At 40.7% G+C, this 21,404-nt stretch overlaps 1 protein-coding gene across 1 annotated transcript; it reads right to left on the bottom strand.

Moving 5' to 3' along the window:
• Positions 1-318: 318 nt before the first annotated feature.
• Positions 319-21,324, bottom strand: rfx6 (regulatory factor X, 6). The gene is given in 21 exon segments (XM_072362533.1): positions 319-497; positions 2,146-2,346; positions 5,138-5,390; positions 5,392-5,467; positions 5,536-5,848; positions 7,373-7,579; positions 8,978-9,100; positions 10,765-10,882; positions 10,963-11,072; positions 13,176-13,320; positions 13,400-13,559; positions 13,695-13,744; positions 15,037-15,150; positions 15,244-15,321; positions 15,457-15,564; positions 16,159-16,186; positions 16,383-16,460; positions 16,536-16,597; positions 16,719-16,842; positions 18,280-18,439; positions 21,168-21,324. Coding segments are annotated over 21 exon segments (2,844 nt in total).
• Positions 21,325-21,404: the final 80 nt, after the last annotated feature.

Raw genomic sequence — 21,404 nt, 5'->3', positions numbered from 1 at the left:
TCCTACTGTACTCATATTTCATGCTTTAAAGGAATAGTCCACAATTTTGTGATGGTATTTTTTTCCCCATTTTATATAACAGTAGTAATTAAACTCATCATAAAACAGTTATATTATGTATATGTCCATGTAAAAAGTGTCTTTCAAAAATAAAGATTCATAAGACTGTCCTGCTGGCTTGGTGAAGGTTTTGACTGTACCTGAACCTGAGTGGGTTGAACTCCTGGGTTTGAGTTAAGCTGACAAACCAGTCAATTTTTTACAGAAAACATCCTGCACAATCGCATGCGCCGCGTCGCGTCGCTGTAACCTGATCCATCACTGAACTCCTCCTGTACCCATAAACACCGTGTTGATGGGGGGCAGTGAGGACACCAGGTCCTGTACCTCTGAGGACGCCGTCCCACGCTGCTGAGCCAACAGAACATCCTGTGACGTGAACGGCGAGGGAAGTCCGAACATGCAGGGAGCAGATCCGGACGAGGGGAGGGAATGATCTGAAGAGGAAGAGGATATATTAGATGAAAACCACTCAGTGCTCAGACAAAATTAATCTTAAGTACCGTTTATGGTCTCGAGAGCTTTATGTTAGTGTTAAATGGTATTTTGTGACTGTTTCCATGCATGAACGATCCACACAACCTAGGATAGGACTGGATAGTGTAGTGGTTAGATTGCTACCTTTCATGTAGGTGACCTGGGTTCAAATCCCCTGCATGAAAGGTTCTACTACCTCCAGTAGGGGTCCTTAGGCAAGAGCCCCTTACCCTATCTGCCTACCTGTAAGTCGCTTTGGATAAAAGCGTCTGATAAATGCATAAACATAACAACATAAACAACAACCTCTAAACAAACTGAACATCTCATCCAACACATTCTCACATCACAGGCAATGCGATATTTGTCACGATTCATACATCTAGTACATTCCTATGTTTTGGGTTTCCTTTTGGTCATCAGGTTACTTAATTAATTACTCACTTAACGTCTCACCTGCTGTTTATTTGTAATTTTCAGTTGTTGCTTGCTGGATCATTATACACATTTCGTGCTTTGTTTCCTGCCCCTGAGGTCTTTCCTCGTGGACCCTTTTTTCAGTTTTCTGTTAATAAAGCTCCATCTGACCATCTGCCGGCTACAGAACGATCCGACAAGCAACAACTGAAAACCAGGGGTAAATATACTGAGGAAGTAAATTATAAAAACAAACAGCAGATGAGATAAGAGCAAAGGAAACAAGGTGGGAAGCAGGAAGTATGTGGGAAAATACTACAAAATAAAACCGGAAGTGAACTAACAACGGGGTAAGAAGTAACCTGAAGGGAAAGCCAGAACATGGAAAAGTACAAAAAAAACATGAATCAAGACAGTGTTTTGCTCAAGGACACTTTGGCATGTCAGCTGGGGAAGCCAGGGATAGAACCACCAACCTCTCATCCAGCAAATGAGCGCTCTAGTATCTGAGCAGCAGCTGCCCCAGCCTGGTATATGTCTTCTACACGTCTGCTTATCTGGCCTCGCTCAGCAGCTGGACTTTTGTGAGATTCTCAAAAGATTTACAAACTATTGTGAAAGTTTGGAGCTTTCTATGTCCTGTACTGTCAGCTAAAGATGGCTGTTACAGCTCTTATTCACCGACTGGATGATTGTTTTGTCCAATCAGCCTTTCCAAATATTTCGTTAACACCCTCTCCTGACTTTTTCACATTGGTGAAATGTTGTAAAGTGAATTTTACTTTGTAACATAATCAGGTTTTTGCTTATATGTCTTGTTTTTCCAGATGATCAATTCGTCTGTTTGTGACTGTATTTTGTTTTCTGCTGTTCCTGTTAGACCCCCGTGTTTGTAGAGCAGCGTAATGTTAGTTTTGATCACCCAAAAGCCCTTTTTATGATTTTCAGCCACATGCTAGTTGGCCCAGCTTAGTAAATCTGGACCTAAACTTAGTCATAAAAACACGTGTTCGCTTGCATTAAAGATCACTGCAGTCATAGATAGACAAATATAGTGCAATTACTTATCGACAGTTTACCACCTCTGTTTTCAGTTAGCCAAATAAATAATAATCTTAGTAATTTCAAGTTGAATTGAACTAAAACTGAAAGAAGAAAACTATTCAAGTGTTCCAGGTTGGTCCAGCTGACCTGCTCCAGTTTCCACCTCGCTGAAAAAGCCTCCTGTGGGTTTCCTTCCTGGGTCGTCCAGGATATTCAGCGGATCGTGGACTTCAGAGAACGTCGAAGGGAAGTGGCGCAGACTGCCGACGCTGCTGATGACGGACACGTGCTGGTCAACCAGTGATGTCATGCGCTGGCTGTCCAAGTAACTTCCATTGCCATAGTATCCTGCTGCGGGAGGAAAGTTTGGAGCTAAGTGTGTTTTCATTAGAACGAGTTTCCAACATGAAAATTTAATGCGAGCTGGCACCGGACTGGATAACGTCTCAGTCTGGATAACCAGGGAGGAAATCTGATGGGGTGCAAAAGCTGGAGGTAAAACACCACAACACAACTCATAAGTACCGTAAATTCTGGACTATAGAGCACCTGAATATAAGCTGCATAAAGAAAATCCATTTTGTACTTGTATAGGTCGCACCGGATTATTGTAATATGAGATATTTACAGAGAAAGATGTTATACGTGAGGATTTTTAAACTTTTAATGAAATACTTATGGTAACATGAACAAATACATGCTGCAAATGCTTTTTTTCAGTGCCTGTAACCGATGGTTTTAACTTAAATACCTATCGGTAACGCACAAATACATGCTGAAAATGCTTTTTTTCCCTGAACAGTGCCTGTAACAGCAATGGTTTTAACTTAAATACCTATGTTAACGCAGAAATACATGTTGTAAATGCTTTTTTCCCCGAAAAGTTTCTGTAACACTTATGCTTTTAACTTAAATACTTATCAGTAACTCAAATACATGGCGTAAATGCTTTTTTTCCCTGAACAGTGCCTGTAACAGCGATGGTTTTTAACTTAAATACCTATCGGTAACGCACAAATACGTGGCATAAATGCTTTTTTCCCGAACAGTGACGGTAACACGGCTGGTAACAAAAAAAAAGACAGTAGCCTACCAGAAAAAGTTATTGATGCCTTCTTCCTCTCCCTCCTGTGCACTAAAACCATCAAATTCATCTTCTTTACTGTCCTAATTGAACTTCATCACTCACTGCATCATATGCATTTCTTAATTTGTTCTCTATGTTGAGGGTGAGTACAAATGATTTACAATAATTTAGTGTTTGATTTATCACTATTTCATTGGAGCACTCTCTGTGAACTATTCCTTAATTTTATTGGTCTAATGTTACGAGGCTAAATGTTTCTGGCCATGAAAAAAAAGAAAAAAAAACGTATATTAGCCGCATCGTTTTATAAGCCACGGTGTTCAAAGCCTAAAGTAACGGCTTATAGTCCGAAATTTACGGTAATTCTAACCCGAACCCCATCGTTTAAGGCTCGATAAGTATTGATAGATACACAAAAATATATAAATTTCACCATAAAAAGTCAATACAAACATGATTTTTTTAAGCAGAAATATTTTTTCTAATCCAATCATTCATAACATTGAAAAACACTTGTTTAAAATTGTGTCGTGATGGTGCTTTAGCCTAAGTTTGTGAACCTTAAAGCTAAGTTCACTGACTTTTGTAATGCTCATCACCGGGCCTGAAACTACCTCAGAGCACCTGGGAGCTGAGCTACTGCAGTTCATAAAGTTGAGCCACAAACGGTCTCTACATGTCGACAAATTCATTTTAAAGGCTGCACATGTGCAGGGCTTTGAGGGGGGGGGGGGGGGGGGGGGGGGGGGGGGGTCTATGTATGACAATGGTGCTACATCCCACAACATTTTGCCAAAGAACAAATAATTAGCCAAGATTTTCAGCATTTTTTTCCACAGTGCTCGCCCACACAGACCGGTCATCACTCCCCACGTGCATCAGTAAGATTTGACCACCCAAGTCGATGTCACAGCCTTATCTTCCCGGGCACTAACAGCCTCAAGCTGAGAGCGATCCAACGCAGCTGTTTAGCCATCACAATGTGATCCTTATCAGAGCTGCTTTGGTCCCTCAGCTGCCCATTTTTCCTGCTTTTACCATGATGGAGCCGACCCCTTCACAGGTGGTGTTTTAATGGGATAATCAGTGTTCACCTGTCATCAGTCCACCTGTCTCTGGGTTTAATAATGAAGCTCCTGAATCTCAGTCATGGTGCTCAGGCTCAAGATCATTACTCTCACTTTAGGTCATTTACATACACAAGCATTACTGCCATGTAGAAGAACACAATGTCCACTGTTTTAAATGTTGATTTTTCTGATTGTTCATAAAACTTTACATTTAAAGTCAATAAATTAACTGCTGAAATGCACAGATCAGTTCAATTTTGGTTAATTGTCTGTTTGTCCATAAATTTTAGCCTGTTTTCTGGTCTTCAATTGAATTCTATTTACTTTGTTTATTCAGCGTTTTGCTTTTTAGGGTTATCTGTTTATTTGATATCTAACGTAGCCTGTAAATTCAAATGATCTTTCATTTTACTGTATTCACGTTTATGGTCCCATAAATCATGTTGTGTGGCCCTGCGATGGACTGGCGACTCGTCCAGGGTTGGCCCAGTGTTAGCTGGGACAGGCTCCCGACCCCTGAGACTCTGAATTGGATTAAACGGGTATAAAAATCGGATGAATTGATAGATGCTGCCATACTTTTATCAGTCTAACAGTATTATTTGAGTTCCTCAGTTCATTTATGAATTAAATGTGACTGCTTGATCTATAAAGTAGGCTATAGTAATGTATCTCCTGTTGTTGGGTGCGGTGGCCTGAGGGGCGGCCCATCTTAAGTGGGTGGTGATCCCTTAGCTCCACCTTTTTTATAGCTTTTTTGGTGAAACTAAATTCTATATCAGGCTGGTTAAATTTAAGATGAACACTTAAAGCTTAAAATTGCAATATGGCTTAAAAATGTTATAATTCTAAGCTAATTTGTCACACAACCACAGCTGAGATGTGTATTTTTAAGGCATATTTGGCTGCTTCAGAGTTAAAAATGAAGTTATTTGAGATCAGGTGATGAATGAGGCTAACACTGAAGTCTGAGAATCCTTACCGTTGTGTCCCGTCACAGAGTAGCCCTGTCCCTGACACCCACCACCAGTGAGGTTCAGCCCAGCCCCCACAAAGCCAAATCCCTCTGCGGGGTCCAGAATCTGAGCAGCTGTCTGTGGGTCCAGCTGTTGTTCAGTCTGAACAGGATCTGACCCGGGAGTGTAGCAGTCGGTGCTGCCGGACGAGTGGTGGGCCGACGCAGGATGAGGATTGTAGAACGAGTCTTTGGTCAGGAGCTGGTCGTTGATGGGGGGGGTACCGAGGGAGGTGGCAGTTCAGAGGTGACTCTTGAGACTGAAGCGGAGTCAGACACTGATTCTGGGTCTGAGACCTGAAACAAAGCTGTGTTTTAGCCTTATGAAACAATGATATTGTTACTAATGACTATCTGAAGCTGACCTGAGGGCAGTCTGGTAGTTCGGAGCTGAGGAGCCGCTGGCTGGTGGAAAATAACTGGAGCTGGTCTGAGGTAAGCAGTGGTACAGGGTCTCTGGGTATGATGGGCAGGGGCTGGGCTGAGTCATTACGCCAAGAGAGGACAGGCAGGAGGACAAGGAGGAGGAGCAGGTGGAGGTAGAAGAGGAAGAGGACGTCAAGGGCCTCCCCGCCATGGGCCCCTGGTTGATGACGGAGCCTCGGTGCACTAATGTAGCGGGAGAGATTGGAGGCGTCATGAGGGGACCGCTGACCTGAGAGAAGTCCATCTGACCACCTGAGTGTGGAAGAAGAGGAGAAACAGGGAGGCTACGATGAACACATGAAAACAGGAAGTACATCAGGATTTAGTTTCTTTGTCTGGACTATTTGGTTCTTCAGACATGAGGACTTGTATGTAACATGTCCTCCAGTCTGTGTTTTTCTTATAAAAGGTGTTTACGATGTGCTGAAGTTGAGCCTCTTTTCTGTTTGGAGGTATGGTGGCTCAGGCATAGACGGGTCATTCCATGTCAAGTCAACCACGGCTTCCTACTTTACCCTTTTTATTTGGATTGTTTTGAAACACCTGGGAGACATTTTTACAGGCTAAACATCTAAATGAGTATCTGAACATCTAAACGCTGCACCACAGCGTACTCATTTCTTTTCGTTTTGCTTCCAAGGAGCCAGACGTTCAGTGGCAACAGGTCTTATGGAGGGATGAATCCTCCCCAGAGCCCGGACCTCAACATTATTGAAGCAGTGTGGGATCATCTGACAGAGAACGGAACAAAAGGCAGCCCACATCCAAAGAAGAGCTTTGGGATGTCCTTCAAGAAGCCTGGAGAACTATTCCTGAAGACTCCTTAAAGAAATGACAGAAAGCTCGTCTCAGAGGGTTCAGGCTGAGTTGGAGAATAAAGGAGCTCAGACCAGATGTTCACTTTAAAGCTGCTGAGAACTGAACAAACTCTGTTTTTGCCTTATATTCTGCATTTACTTTGTTTCAAGATATCACTGCACCTATTTTCTGTTTTTTTTTTTTCTGGCAAAATAAAGTGAATATTTCCAGTAAATATAATACATTTTCATACCCAAATCCACTTCCCTCCCTCACCGACTGCCTAAATTAATTAAAATCCTGGTTTTACTCAAATTTCCTTTAACCAAACAGCGAGAAATTTGAATTTCCTCTAACTGGTACCAAATCAACACGACCCAAAGCTGGTCATGAGTCCTCAACAGTATACTCTCATTCCAGTCCTACATGAATAACATTCAGCTGCTCTGTGGTACTCCTTATTACCAGAACTGAACTCTCTTTCCATTTTCAAGTCCAAATTCAAGACTCATCAGTTTAAAATAGCAAACTCCACTTACTTTCTACCTCACATTGTTTTTACTTTCCTTTAAATTGTTTCTTATTTGTCTTTGTGATTTTGTCACGAGGTGTGCTTGAGTGTTGTGAAAGGCGCCTTGAAATAAAATGTATTATTTGGTTCATATATGATACGAGGGAACATGTGCAGGCAAACAACATGGAAGCACACAGGATTTAAAACTAATCTTTGGTTTAAACATCGTTACAATTTCATAATCTGCTGCCATTTGTCTGTAATGAGATCAGGGAGACAGCAGTTTCACCAAAGTTAGTCAGTTCTGTATTTATAGCTTGTTATCTCTGAATTTTTTTGGTTAATTGCAGTGTCTCACATCCAAAATAGCTTTTAAGGGCTGTCATAGGAGTTAGAATCCTCCTCTTTCTTCTGTCTGTGAGTTTACGGTGTGATTTGGCATTCGGAAGAGGTTTTTCTTTTACCTGAAACTGTGAACCCAGAAGAGTCGCTTCCCTGGTAGAGAACAGGCTTCGCGTCCAGGCTCTGCTGCTGATTGGTGGACAGAGACATGTAGGCGTGCTCTCCAAAAGACTCATTCTTCACCGACTGGTCAGCAGGAGCAGAGGATTTGTTGCGATTGGCTAGGAAGCAGGAACTGGGCGAGGCCATGAATGCTGCTTTACTGGCATCTGAAGGTGATGTGATAGAAACACAACATCTGGTAACACCCCATTAAAGTTTCTTAAATAGTTCATGATGTTCATTTATTGTTATTGTTGGACTTCTTTGGCATGAGTTTGACATGTTTGTGTGACGTGACTTTTGAACATCAGGAAATAATAACGACTCCTGTGGGTTCTAAAATCAGGTGGACACAAACTCTGATCACTTGGGATCTTTGTCCTGCTGATGAGCCAGTTTCAGCCCAGCTTTAGCTGTGGGACAGATGGCCTCACATTTGACTCTAGAATACTTTGGTATCCAGAGGAGTTCATGGTGGACTCAATGACTGCAAGGTGCCCAGGTCCTGTGGCTGCAGAACCAGCCCAGATCATCAGCCCTCCACCACCGTGCTTGACAGCTGGTATGAGGTGTTTGTGCTGATCTGCTGTGTTTGGTTTCCTCCAAACGTGCTGCTGTGCATTATGACCAAACATCTCCACTTTGCTCTGGTCTGTCCAAAGGACATTGTTCCAGAAGTCTTGTGCTTTGTTCAGATGCAGCTTTGCAAACCTAAGCTGTGCTGCCATGTTCTTTTTAGAGAGAAGAGGCTTTCTCCTGCAGCCCTTCCAAACAAGCCATCCTTGTTCAGTCTTTTTCTAATTGTGCTGTCATGACCTTTAACCTTTAACATGCTAACTGAGGCCTGTAGAGTCTGAGATGTAGCTCTGGGCTTTTTCACCTTGGGGTGAACTTGCTGGGACGTCCACTCCTGGGAAGATTGACAGCTGTCCTGAATGTTTTCCACTTGTGAATAATCTTTCTCTCTGTAGACTCCAGATAGTTTGGAAATGGCCTTATAACCCTTCCCAGACTGATGGGCAGCAACAGTTGCTTCTCTAAGATCAATGCTGATGTCTTTCCTCCTTGGCATCATGTTAACACACACCTGGATGCTGCAGAGCAGCAAACTGCTGCTTTTATAGAGCTGCTCACACTTACTGATGATCAGTTAATCAGAGCATTGATCAGCAGCTTCTGGCTGCTACTTACTCTGTTAATTCATATGGAAGTAGTTAGTTTTTCACTCACTGCTTCTGCATTTTGTCTTGTTTTTTGCCTAATAAAAAATGACACTGTAATATATCATGTGTTGTTGTTATTCTGAGGTCGAATTTACTGAATATTAAGACATGTTAAGGACCAGCTTTAAATTTTATGAGTTCCCGATATATAAAACACTAGAATTAAAACAGTGTATACTTTGTTTTTCACATGACTGTAAGAAAATGCTCTTTATTTGGTGTTTGCACATTCCTCAAAACAATCACTATGAGCCTCCTTCAATGTTTATCAGTAACAATTCAAGCTAAATGTGTCAAACATGTGTGAGAGCAGATGTTTCCGTGTATCGTTATGACTGATACCTGCATTTTTCATGTATTTGTCCAGCAGGTTCTGCAGGTCCTGGTCCTTGTCATTGTTGAACTGAGTCTCCAGAGCCAGCAGGATGTACTCATCTAACAGCATCCTGATCAGATGGAAGGACCCTTTGAACACAGACGACAAGGTGCTCATGAGAAACTTCATATCCATGTAAAAGTTTTAAAAACCACATGATGAAGCGCTAAAATGTGACACTGGGTCCAGACGAGCTCTCGCATGATCATTTTCTGTTTGACCTTTAGGACCAAGCTGCTCTTTGTTTGACCTGCAGGGCCACAGGTTTGTGTTTGAGCTTCAGTGGGACTTCAGAGACCCACCAAATGGTCAGTGTTTATTCATGCACACAGGCTATGTGTGCATGTGTTTGAACAGAGAGCACACGAACCACAGATAAGACCCTGTGTAATCAAGGCAAGTCTGGCCATTACAATTTATGATGCTATTGTAGCAATCTGCTTCAAGCTGGTTTGTGTCAGACCTGTGTTTCTGTGGGAGATGGGCTTGTTTGACTATATTTATGGATTCTAAAAGCTTTGTGGGGGCCAAATTGCTGGACCCGTGAAGTGCTGTGCCAGAACATACCCTCAGGGTTGGGCGTTCAGCTGTAATGTTTGGAGTTAGGATAAAAGGATCTGGGAAAACATTACGGCAATTGAGAGTCCACACAAATATAATAAAAAGAGGATGTGTGCGAGTGTGTAAAAGGTTACCCATCTTTTCTAAACTCTCATGTTTTTATTATGATTATCTGTGTTGTTTGAACTATTTAGATCACATTTCCCAGAATTCCCCCTGATATCTTTGACACGAAATGTTTACGTAAAAAAATACCAAACTGCTATTTTAAGACTTTCCGATCTGTTCTTTTTACTGTTTATTCGATGAACTCTGCTGTTCTGGTGTGTTTTGACCCGTCTGCAACCTTTGACACTGGATCATAAAATCTTCTTTCATATCTTGAATTATTTATAGACATTAAAGGTGGTTTTCTACATTGGTTCAAGTCATATTTGATGAACAGGAGTTTCTCAGCTAACATGTGGAGTTCCACAGGGCTCCATTCTGGGTCCGGTGCTGTTCTCATTGTAAAAAATGTCCTTCCATCGCTTCGTGGATGATATTCTTAATAAAAAAATATTTTCAGACTTTATCAGACAGCTTAAACGACATCAAAGACTTAATTAATTTGAACTTTCTTCATGTTGATGAAAAAAAATTCACATTGTCACATGAGACTGGGCCAACAGGTTAAATATGGATTAAAAAACACCACGAATGTATCCTTTAACTAAGCAACTGAACTGTACTGTGCAACTTCCTGGTGTGAATATGTGCAGCTGTGAGTAAAATATGTTCATTTCTGCAATTAGATGCTTTAACATAATTTGCAACATAATTTTAGAAACTTTTAGACACAATTCAACGTATAATCGTTTTATATGAGATTTTTGAAGGATCCCTGTCCGAGAATCAACATGAAATGGCTAATAAAGGGCTGCTTTGCTGAGAAAAACTGCATTAAAGCATTTCCTATTGAAACAAATAATAAGAGCCTACTCTGTTCTGATTGGTCAGCTCCAGTGGTCTGATCGGGAACCGCCAATCACAGCTCCTCTGATTTCATTGGTTTGAGATGAACCCTAAACGTTGTTTTTCAGGACTTCACAAACTTAAGAATACCTGCAAAATTCCTATTTTCTCAATCCTACGTCAGATACTGGTGACATGTGCAACACTGATCATATAATAACATCTGAGCTGATCTTACCAAAGCTTGAGGCATTGTTGAGTGTGAGGTTGTGCATCACTCTGGCACCAAAGAAGCTCCACCTGAGGAGGAAATCCTGAGCTCGCTTCCTCACGGACCGACCGCTCTGCTTACCCGGCTGATCGAGACACAAGGGCAGAGGCGGATAGTGAAGCATGTGTGCACAAATATGAGGACACACAGGTGAACATTCGTTACCTTGATGACTTTATGCTCAACCACAGAGTCCAACCACTCGATGAACGATTCCACGGTGGCATTTTTCCTCAGCAGCTCCTTCAGCTCCTGAAAGACAGTGATGGAATCATCTGGAAAAAAGCAAAACATTTCACAGGAAGAGACCAGTTTTAAATGTTCTGTGTCAATTCTACACATTTTTAGACATTTTTCTGCCTAATCTTTTTTAAAAAATGCTAATTTTTCTTCGCTGAAAGCTAAACTTCTGTGATACATTTCCTTTCTAGTTGTGGAAACCTTTATAGAGACACAGAAAGACGATGAGTGAGAAGAAAAATGTGGAATTATGCATATTTCAGCGGTCAATAAGGCAAAAAAACACAATCTAAGAAGGGATAATGTGATCATTAAAAGCTGGATTTCACATAAATACATTCCAAAAGTCACCTTTTACCTCAAAACAGACCTTTTAGAATAAATAAAAGATAATTTAGTACAGAAGAAGCATCCATTATGGGAGGTAAAACTTCCCCATTTATTCACTAATATTAAAACAATCTGTTTTGTATTAAAAAAGTCCTGAATTTCTTATTCAAATTCCATATTTCAAAATACAAATTAGTCATTATTTGATTAAATATTGTCTGACTGAAACTGACACACTTAAATCTATGTTATAAATAAAAATAACACAGGTTATGTATTAATTAATACATTTAAATATGTTCAGTTTGACATCTGGAGCATCTCTGCAGGCCTGTTTGACTCAAATGAAACCACATGTGGCCCCGATGCTCCACATATACCGAATGGGTTAGTTATTAAGTAGGAGAATAAGTATTATCTGATCAACTTTTTACTTTTTTTAGCAGTAGACTTTTAAAAGTTTCTTTAACTTAAATTTGAAGCATCCCTTTGCAAAATAGGTTGTAGCTGTAATACTTCAGATATTTGGGTGATGCAAAAGTCCTGATGCAGCCCTCATTTCTTTATATTTTCCTTCCAAGCAGCCAGATTTTCTTGTAATCTCTTAAAGTGGCCTTGAGCAACAATTCTCCAGGCTTTCTGAAGGTCTTTCAAAGTTTTTCTTTGGACATTTTCTGCTTTTTCAATCATTTTCAGAGGAATGTGGTTTTTCATTTGTTAAGCCACTTAACTCTGACCTATGAATCATTCTAGCAGAAAAAAAGGCTCCTAAATCAGGGACTGAACCAGCGTTGTGTCGACACATAACAGACAACTTAGTAAAGAACAAGTTTGAAATAGTATTTTTAGGCACTTTGTTACCAGCAGCCTGTCACAAAGACACATCATTTGTTCCCATTTCTTTAGTTGCATCTATGAAAAATAGCAGAAAACACAGTTTGACAGACAGAAAATAGAATTTCTGCAGCAACAAGGTGATTCCCAAAGAGCTATTAGCTGAAAACTTGGCATATCTCAGCATGGTGTGCAGTGTGTCCTTAAAACATTTGAGGAAACTGGACAAGTGGAGGACAAAAGAAGAAGTGTCAGGCCTAAAAAACTATCTACAGCAGATGAACAGGATCTGAAAGTGATGTCCTTAAGAAAGAGGAAAAAATCCAGCAAAGACCTGACAGGACCTGAGAGATGCATCTGGACCTTCAGCTGATCCATCTACTGTTGGCCCAAGCCTCATCAGAAATGGTCTCCATGGAAGGGTGGCTGTCAAGAAGCCGTTCTTAAGGAAGGGAAACAGGGAGAAAAGGCTGAGCTATGCCAAATGACACAAGAAGTGGACTGAAAATCAGTGGCAACAGGTCTTATGGAGGGATGAATCCTCCCCAGAGCCCAGACCTCAACATTATTGAAGCAGTGTGGGATCATCTGACAGAGAACGGAACAAAAGGCAGCCCACATCCAAAGAAGAGCTTTGGGATGTCCTTCAAGAAGCCTGGAGAACTATTCCTGAAGACTACTTAAAGAAATGACAGAAAGCTTGTCTCAGAGGGTTCAGGCTGAGTTGGAGGATAAAGGAGCTCAGACCAGATATTCACTTTAAAGCTGCTTAGAATTTGTGTTTGTGTGTTTTAATAAATATCTGCACCTATTTCCTGGTAATACCTAAAGAATTAAGAGGTAGATGGAATAACTTTGTTGAGTGCTGTAGCTTCACTTCCCACCATAAAAAAAATCAATGCTATAGACCTCTTCATAGAGCTCAAACATCATAATTATCTATGAAGGCAAACATAAGATTACAGTCGTCGTACACTCAGAGTAGATGTCTGAGTCCTGGTCTCCAGTGAACGTAATGCTGAGCAGAGGCTGCGAGCTGATGCTGCTCAGATCCACGCTGTCGATATCCAGAACCATGCTGGTCACTACCGCCTGGTCAAAGAGCGCCGGACGTGCGATCTGAGGTCACAGAGACGTGATATCAATCACTCTTACTTTGACACTTCAGAGTACATTGCTATGTGTTGTGTTGCTGTACCTGTGCCAGGTGTAAGAAGGAGGTCTGTCTCTTCAGGGAGGAAACGAAGCGCCGTGCGATGGGGAGCTTCTTAGCTGCAAGGCATTCTGGGAGATTCTCCAGAGAAGAGGCCAACCAGTGCTCCCAGTGTTTGGCAAAGTTTCTGATATCTGCCAACAGGCTGATAAAAAAAAAACAAGACTGGCTGATTTAATCTTTTTTATCCAACATTTAGGATTTAGGTTGGACTGTTTAAAAAGTAAGAAAGTTTGATTTGTGCATCGTGAAAAAACGACGTGCGGCTGGAGCAACAAACCTTTCAGGCATCTCCTGCATCGTGGCAGGAATCAAAACGTCTGTCAACACCTGAGAAGATGAGCGACACATTACAACAGAGCAACACGGTGGTAATTCACAAAGCTAATCCACGGATTTACCTTGATTTATCAGCTTCATTTTTAGGTTTTTGTCTTTGATTTGTTACATTTCGGCTTTTATTTTCCTGCCCAAACTTCTCTTGCTCAGCAGAGACAGAGAAAATCCTCAAAGAGTCAGAGTTTAACTCAGTAAAGCAACAGATAAACTGACCATCCATCCATCCATTTTCCAGCTCTTATCCGAGCCTGGGTTGGCATTCCTCTTCCCAGCTCCTGCTGGGAGATCCAGAGGCGTCCCCGGGTCAGAAGGCGCATATAATACCTTCAGGGAGTTCTGGGTGTGCCCCGGGATCTCCTTCCAGTTGGATGTGTCCTCAACCTCCAAAGGAGGCATCCTGATAAGATGCCAGCACCACCTAAGCTGACTCCTTTCGATGTGAAGGAACTCAGAGCTCCTCTCCTTATTTCTAAGGCTGAACCCTTTAAAGGAAACTCATTTCAGCTGCTTGTATCCTTTCTGTCACTCAACTGAAGATCAGTGTGTGAGAGTTCAATCAACCTCAGACATCAGCAGTAATAGTCAGAATCACTGTATGGATACCTAAACCAAGTTTTAGGGATGGTTTAGGTGGTTTCACCTCGACTAATCTTTGATAAAACAGAGTATAGTCAGTGAAAAATGTGCTCCACTAAATGGTAGATCAGGAAGTTCAAGGGTTAATCCGATCCCTGCTGCCATTGGCTGAAAGGCCGGTACGCCCCGGATGGGTCGTCGGTCCATCACACAGACAAACAACCATGCGCACTCACTCCTAAGGTCAGTTCAAAAACACCATTTAACCTCGTGCACGTGCATGTTTTTGAGAGGACACCCTCTGCTACACGGGAAGAACATGCAAACTCTTGGCTGACCAACATAATTAACCTGTGATCTCGAGATAAAGATGTTAAAAGTGGACGCTCTTGGCTTCCGTAGTTTCGTAATAGATCTGGTTTGGAAACCATCCTAAAAAACAGAAGCAGGGATTTTAAATTCCTCACAAAACAGACGTGATTATGTCTTGATCCATGTTTCCTGGCCTTTGGGTTTCTGGTCTTTTCTAAGGTTTTATAACTTGTTTTACCCGCTGATCTGCGTTCTTGGTTGGTATTTTATTTGTACTTTACATATCTGTTTATTCTTGTTTCATGTACCTTTTAGTCCCTTTGAGGCCTCCATACTTTAGCATCTAATAAAAATGCATGTAAATAAAAACATAAAGATAAGTATTTCAGGGCAACCTTGTAGAGAATGGAGTCACAGACACAGAAGATGTCGACTATAACGTGGTTTTCAAGCAGCGGCAGCAGGTGGTCGGGCATTCCCTGCCAGAAGTGGAGCAGAAAATTCTGGATCTGAAAGGGAAATATTTTAATTATTCTATTAATCTGAGTACAAATGGAAACTTTCACAGTTTAAATAAGATCTCATGCAACATGAATGATCACCTCCTCGAAGTTTACATTAATGGCATTATCCAGGATGCACTGGCAGTGTGTTTTATACATCATGATCAGAGTGTCCACCTGTGGAAAGAAAAGAGTGAGATACGTCAACAATCAAACCAGCCAGATCAGTGAGTTGTAATGGGATATCTTCAGGGGTAATCCATGTGTTTTCTGTGACCCAAGATAAATAAAAGTGACAGATTGATCAGGGACCTTTTCTCTGGAGATATTTCCCTGGAGCAGAAGATGCTGAGCGTTGGGAAAGTCCGGGAGCAACGTTCCAGTTTTAGAGCTCAGAGAGTATTTCCTGGTGAAGCCACCCTGCAGAACACAACAGTGTCAGGAACTTTATACTTTGGCTAGTCTCGATATCACTCCGTAAATCATAAAATAATGTGATTTTTTTGGTTGAGTTAACAGTAAAGCCTTGTCTTGAGGGCGTAAAACCTGCTTTGTTCACTAAAAATAAGAAAACAGCCTCAGTACAAGTTTAGAAACTCTGCCAGTGGTTGTTGTCTGTGCTGGCAGTTAAATTTAGCATTTTATCATGCCGCTACTCTCTGTAGAATGTTAGTTTTTCCTCCAACTAGTTCTGCATTTTGGAGTAAATAATTAATAATTTAATATTTCATGCTCTGTTGTTCATCTTAGGTTTTGTATCCTTAATTTCAAGAGCTTTGGGCCCTTGTAGAACCTAAGAAAAGTTGCTAAATAAGTGTTTAATGAGGTATAGCTTGCCTGTCACATGACATGAGTTAATGCTCATAGAGGGGTTGTTCGGTCTACATTTCATTGTAAATTTAACTTGACAACTTTAAATTATGTCATTTGTAGCTGACGTTTACATCCACGATTACAAGTTCTGTCAAGTTAGAGAGAAAATGAGTTTCTTGCTTTTGTTCCTGTGATAATTACCTCATTCTTGAGCTTGCTTCCTGAAAATCTGTGAGCAAAACAAAACCAAATTTTAGATTAAAAACAAAAATATCTTAAAGATGAAACCAGCTGTTAAAAAAAGACAAAAGAACTCAACCCAGGCTTGAGATATTATGAAATCGTGAGATAATGCAACTCTTGGCATTAAGAATCAAAGGAGAACTGTTTCAAGGCAACAGAAAGAGCAGCAGTTTAAAAGTTACCTGGTCAAACCTTTCCCCGAATACACAGAGTGATAGTAAGCGCTGCTCTCCTTGATGCCAATTCCATAGTAATGATATCTGAAATGTCAACACGATAAAGTCAGAAATGGATCGACCGGTTGTAAAAAAAGCAAGCTGTTGTAAAGTGTTTACTTTGAGTGTCCTCTGGTTCCCAGTCGTCTTGTAGTTAGAAGAGGAAACTTCTGTCGGATTGTCTGATGAGGACAGGAGGTTTAGGTTAGATCATTATGAGCTCCATCCTCTTCATCCCTTTCTTTGTAGCTTTATAAGTATCTCAAAGTCCACATGTCTGATTTACAGAAGGGATAAACACACCTTCCCAAAAGTGGCAGCACAGGCCGGTTCGAGCTTCTCTTTCCTGCAGAAGTCCAGGTAGTGAGCGTAGAGTATACACCTGGGCAAACACACTCCTTCACACACGATGTAGTTCTCCTCCAGCCTGGAGAGACACAAAATCACTAAACTATTAAAACAGTACGTTGAATATCCACTGAAGACAGTAATTGTTAATATTCTGGCAAATAATCATCAGTAAATGTGGTTTATAGGGTTTAATGTGGTTAAGATGTACGACACTGACAAATATAGAGCTTCCTGTTAGGCTTCAGTTTATTGTATCAGTTGGTTGTTTCCTTAAAAATCTCCAACCTTGAGAAGAACGTCACACACAGGTCAAAAACTCTATATCTGCTGTTTTAGATTAACCAAAATTACAGCAAATTCACTCGTTTTCAAAAGTGGAACCACTTCATATGAGCGGATTTGCCCCAGCTCAAGGGTTTCTGTGTTAAATGCTCTTTAGATGTTTTTTCTAATTAGATAATTACTGGAACATGGAGTTAAAGCAGCAGATAAATGATCGAGGGGGTTTTACATGTGGTTCACCACAACATTCATGAGGTTTTACTTACAACCTGGCCCCTGTCAGGTCTAATTACAACCTCAAATGAACCTCAGTTTCAGTACTTCTTAAACAGAAATTAAACCAAAATGCAGAGCCAGTGAAAGCACCGTGAAGACTGAGCCACATTTACAGGCTTTGGAGCGACAGATGCTGCATCCGTATGAGAACATTTTCATATAAGTTCAAGTTTATGAAGCAACACGGTGCAAAGTCCCATTTTGCACGTACTAAAACAGCATGGCTCTGTTGGATAAACGCACATTTGGACTAAAAGCGCTCAGAACTTACAGGCTCAAGGCTTCTTTCAACCCTAAAAGGTTATTTCAACCATGGTTCTTTGGTATTACGACAGTGTGGAGGAGTTGGGTAAATCCTGCCTGCTGGAGCGTGTCGCTCCTCCCTGACAGTTAAAACTTCAGTATATATGGAATACACTTCAGCTGTATAAATGCTGTGAGAAAGTCAGATGTATGTTTTATTGTTTGGATTGGAGCTTAAGGCAACACTTGAGAAGTTTGCAAACCTTAAAACTGTGTGATTCTGACTCCTTTTGACGTTTTGATGCACCTTCCTGGGCCTGAAACTGACCTAAAGCAGTTTATAACATTAGTTTCCGGCCCTGCACCACATTGTTTTGCTTTACTGGTGCTTCTGATGGCGTCTTTCTGGCCTCTTGAACCAGTTAATGTGCATGGCTGTGCATGCGCAGGGGCTCAGATGGAGAATAGTTACATACCACAACTGTAAGGGGAGCCAAAAAGCTATAAGTTCTGCCCTGAGAGTTGAAGTACCACCTTTCTGTCAACCAGGGCATGTTGTGAGGTGGAATTTCTCCCCAGGAACTCTTGTTCAAATCCAGCTAAAGAATCCGAGTGCCGACAGAACTCAGTGAAAGCAAAATAAATATAACAACACAGCAAGACTGAAAAAGTCACTTTCTGACAGTCTATCCACTGCTGCCGGTGCTCCTACCACTGCAGAGTGAGCTGGGTCTGTTTCTTCTTGTCCTTGATGATCTGGCTGATGGTCTTCCTGGAGGAAGCGACGCTCTGTTTGATGGTCAGGTCCGAGTGTAAGTCCACCAGATCGTGATCGTCCTCAGACGACGGCGTCTCGTTGCTGTCCTCTGCTTCTGATGGAGACGAGCACAGCGCAGAGTTGATCAGCGACGTACTTTATCACAGTTTACACCAAACCAGGCTTCCACATGACAAAAGGCTCAAATTTGCATTTAAGGATTTGTTTGTGATGAGAAAATGGAAACATGTAGGATCTTTGTCATTTTAAAGTGCTAATATGAGTCATACAATGCTGCATTTTCACTAATTTAATTCATTTCAGTGTCAATGTTTCTTTGAAACCCTTCAGAGCTACAATACTTTTCGAATTGGCTCAGTTTGGCTTTCTTTTTCTGACCTTGAGAGGATTATTTGTACCTTTATGTATCTCTTAACTTAGATCGGACACTGGTGTGTACACAGAGGGAACAGCTTTGTGGGTAATGGACCATTATGTTCAGAAATCTGCCGTTTTAAGCTTTTCAAAGCCTTATTGTGCTCAACGGGAATGTTTTAATTGCTTCTTATTCACAAATAGTTCATTTTTCTAATGATTGAACTTTCCCTCAAAGTAAAGCACAGGAAGAAAGTGAACACCTCTAATAACATTCTTTAATTGTTAAAGCTATAAAAGCAATTATCGGACTTCGTCACAACAGCTTTAAGACGTGTCTGAAAACAGCTTTGAAAGGTTTTTATTGGTATTTGGCAACGTTCAACGGGCCACTAAACCAAGGATGAACAATAGAAAGTCACAAGTGAGGAGTCTAGATCAGAAGAAAACTATAAAGATGTAATAAGTGAAGTAATAGAATAATTACAGAGGTTATAGTGAATGTGAAACTATGTTAAAATGAGCTCGGAGTAAAATAAGATGGAACTAAAACCTTAAAAAACAAGGCTGGTGTGTTTTTCTGGTCTGCAGCAGCAACTCCACTCATCAGGTCCAGCAAACACAGCTGGAAGCTGTTGCATAATGCAGCCATGTGACCCATCAAGGCCAATATTAAAGGACAGCAACAGAGTAATGCAAGAGGACAGATAAAACACTTAGTGAGGCCATACCGAGAGAAAGGGCCACACAGCCAACAGGGACGACGTGGAACATGTAAATATAGACAGAAAGCAGAAACAAATGTTTGACTCACAGCAGAACATGATGAAAGTGAGACGTTTGACTGTTTCATAAAAAATAGAAGCTCATCCGAAATTCAGCACGTCTCAAAAAAACGATGATGCTAAAAAGGTTACAAAGACACGGCTGGAGGAACACGTTGCAGCGAATTAGGTTAACGGCGACGTCTGGGTAAAAAAAGCAGCACCTCAGAGAGATTTCTGGGCTTTTGATGCCCTCTGCACATCCACAAATGCAGGCTACAGCTCATCATACAGAGAAGAAGCCAAATGTGAACATGCTGCAGAAACATTTCATTTAAATGACACAAAATAACTGCAGGTGTGCGTCGCTCAGCTCAGTTTTATTCATCTATTAATCCTTTAATTTTGGCTGCTTTTACTTCTTGATATGTCTTTTACTTTTATTGTGGCCTACTTTTGCCTAGTCTTTCATTTATACTTAAACATTTTACTTTCTGTGTGTTTTCTATCTGTTTTATCTATGATGTGGCTCATCATTGGAATAAATTAACATATTCATCATTTTATTCTATTTAATGGCCTAAAAGTACCCTTTTAGGATTTTAGAACTGAATATTTTTCAATGCTTCTTGTGTCTCATTGCAAATCTCCAAAATTTATGAGCTTTACTTCATTTATAGTTAACATTTTGCTTGTTTTGAAGTTCTACTATAGTACATGATGGGGAAAAAATGGCAGCATTAAACCTTTTTTGTCTTTTATTGAGTTTTTATGAGGCAGAACCATGAGCAAAATTACTCAGTGCAGGTTTTTAAAGGTTTGTTTTGAACTAATCTCGACTGTGTGCACGACTACAATGATGTTGGGTTTGCTTTTGGGTGCTTTTGTGTTACGTTTGAGGACAAAACTCGCATGCTTTTGAGCAAAAGCAGTTTGGTTTTAACCTGGGAGATGGAAGTCTCAGGACTGGGTCTCTAGAGTTTTGGGAAATTGAGGAATAATTTCAAGAAATGTGTACCTGCATATTAAAAAAACTGTAAATAAAGCATGTGTGATTCTCGAAGGCTCTAAAGTGAAGTTTGCTTGTTGAGAAGTTGAATTAAAGGTTATATTTGTTCTGTGCACAAATGATCTGTTTTTAACAGCTACCTGTGTGTCCGGTATGTGAGTTTAAAGCTGCATTTCATTATATTCTTCTTACTAACACTAAGTAGACACTTATTAATCTTCCTTCCTGTTTTATTTCTCATCATTTGTACTCTAAAAAGTTCGGTAGATGGAGATGTGAGCTCCATAAATTTGCTCATTTCACAGAAAAAACACGACAAAGGCCACATAATGCAGCTCGGATCGAACTAAGGCAACATGTAAACACAAGCTTAATGGAATGAAAATCAAGGGAAACCGCTTTATTTGATTAAAACCTTGTATTTGTTTGAAATATTGCAGTGATTTACTACATTATCTCCTTTATATACATGACTGTCAGACCAATAAATGCAACTGTTCAGTGACGTTGTAGCACCACCTTGTGGTTGACTTGTGTCACTGCTTTCACCTGAGCTCAAACAACAGGTTTACATGTATAATTTCAGGTAAAACAGAGGACGAGGTGGGAATAAAAGAAGGAATCTTAGTAGTAGGAAATAAAAGAGTCTGAGAATTAATGAAACCAGATTGAGAGACTTGTGTTGGCTGGTTTACCTGATTTAATCCCAGAGTCGTCCTCCTGATGAAACTGCGTTTGTCCGTTAAAATCTGAGTGCGTTTTCTCTGTCGAGCTGCACAAAGTTTTGGAAAAAGATTGAATAAGAAACACGTCATCTCTGGCTGAACTCTCGCTGCTGCGTTTCATCGGCATGATAACCGAAAAAAGGTCAAATATTCAAAGGTTAAGCAAACATGTATATTAAAAAAAAGACCAAAATGAAAGTGAAGTCT

This window comes from Leuresthes tenuis, unplaced genomic scaffold, assembly GCF_036924035.1.
Source record: "Leuresthes tenuis unplaced genomic scaffold, fLeuTen1.0.hap1 SCAF_13, whole genome shotgun sequence".
Taxonomy (NCBI): domain Eukaryota; kingdom Metazoa; phylum Chordata; class Actinopteri; order Atheriniformes; family Atherinopsidae; genus Leuresthes; species Leuresthes tenuis.
Note: the sequence above shows the minus strand (reverse complement) of the source record. Positions and strands in the feature narration are given on the sequence as shown.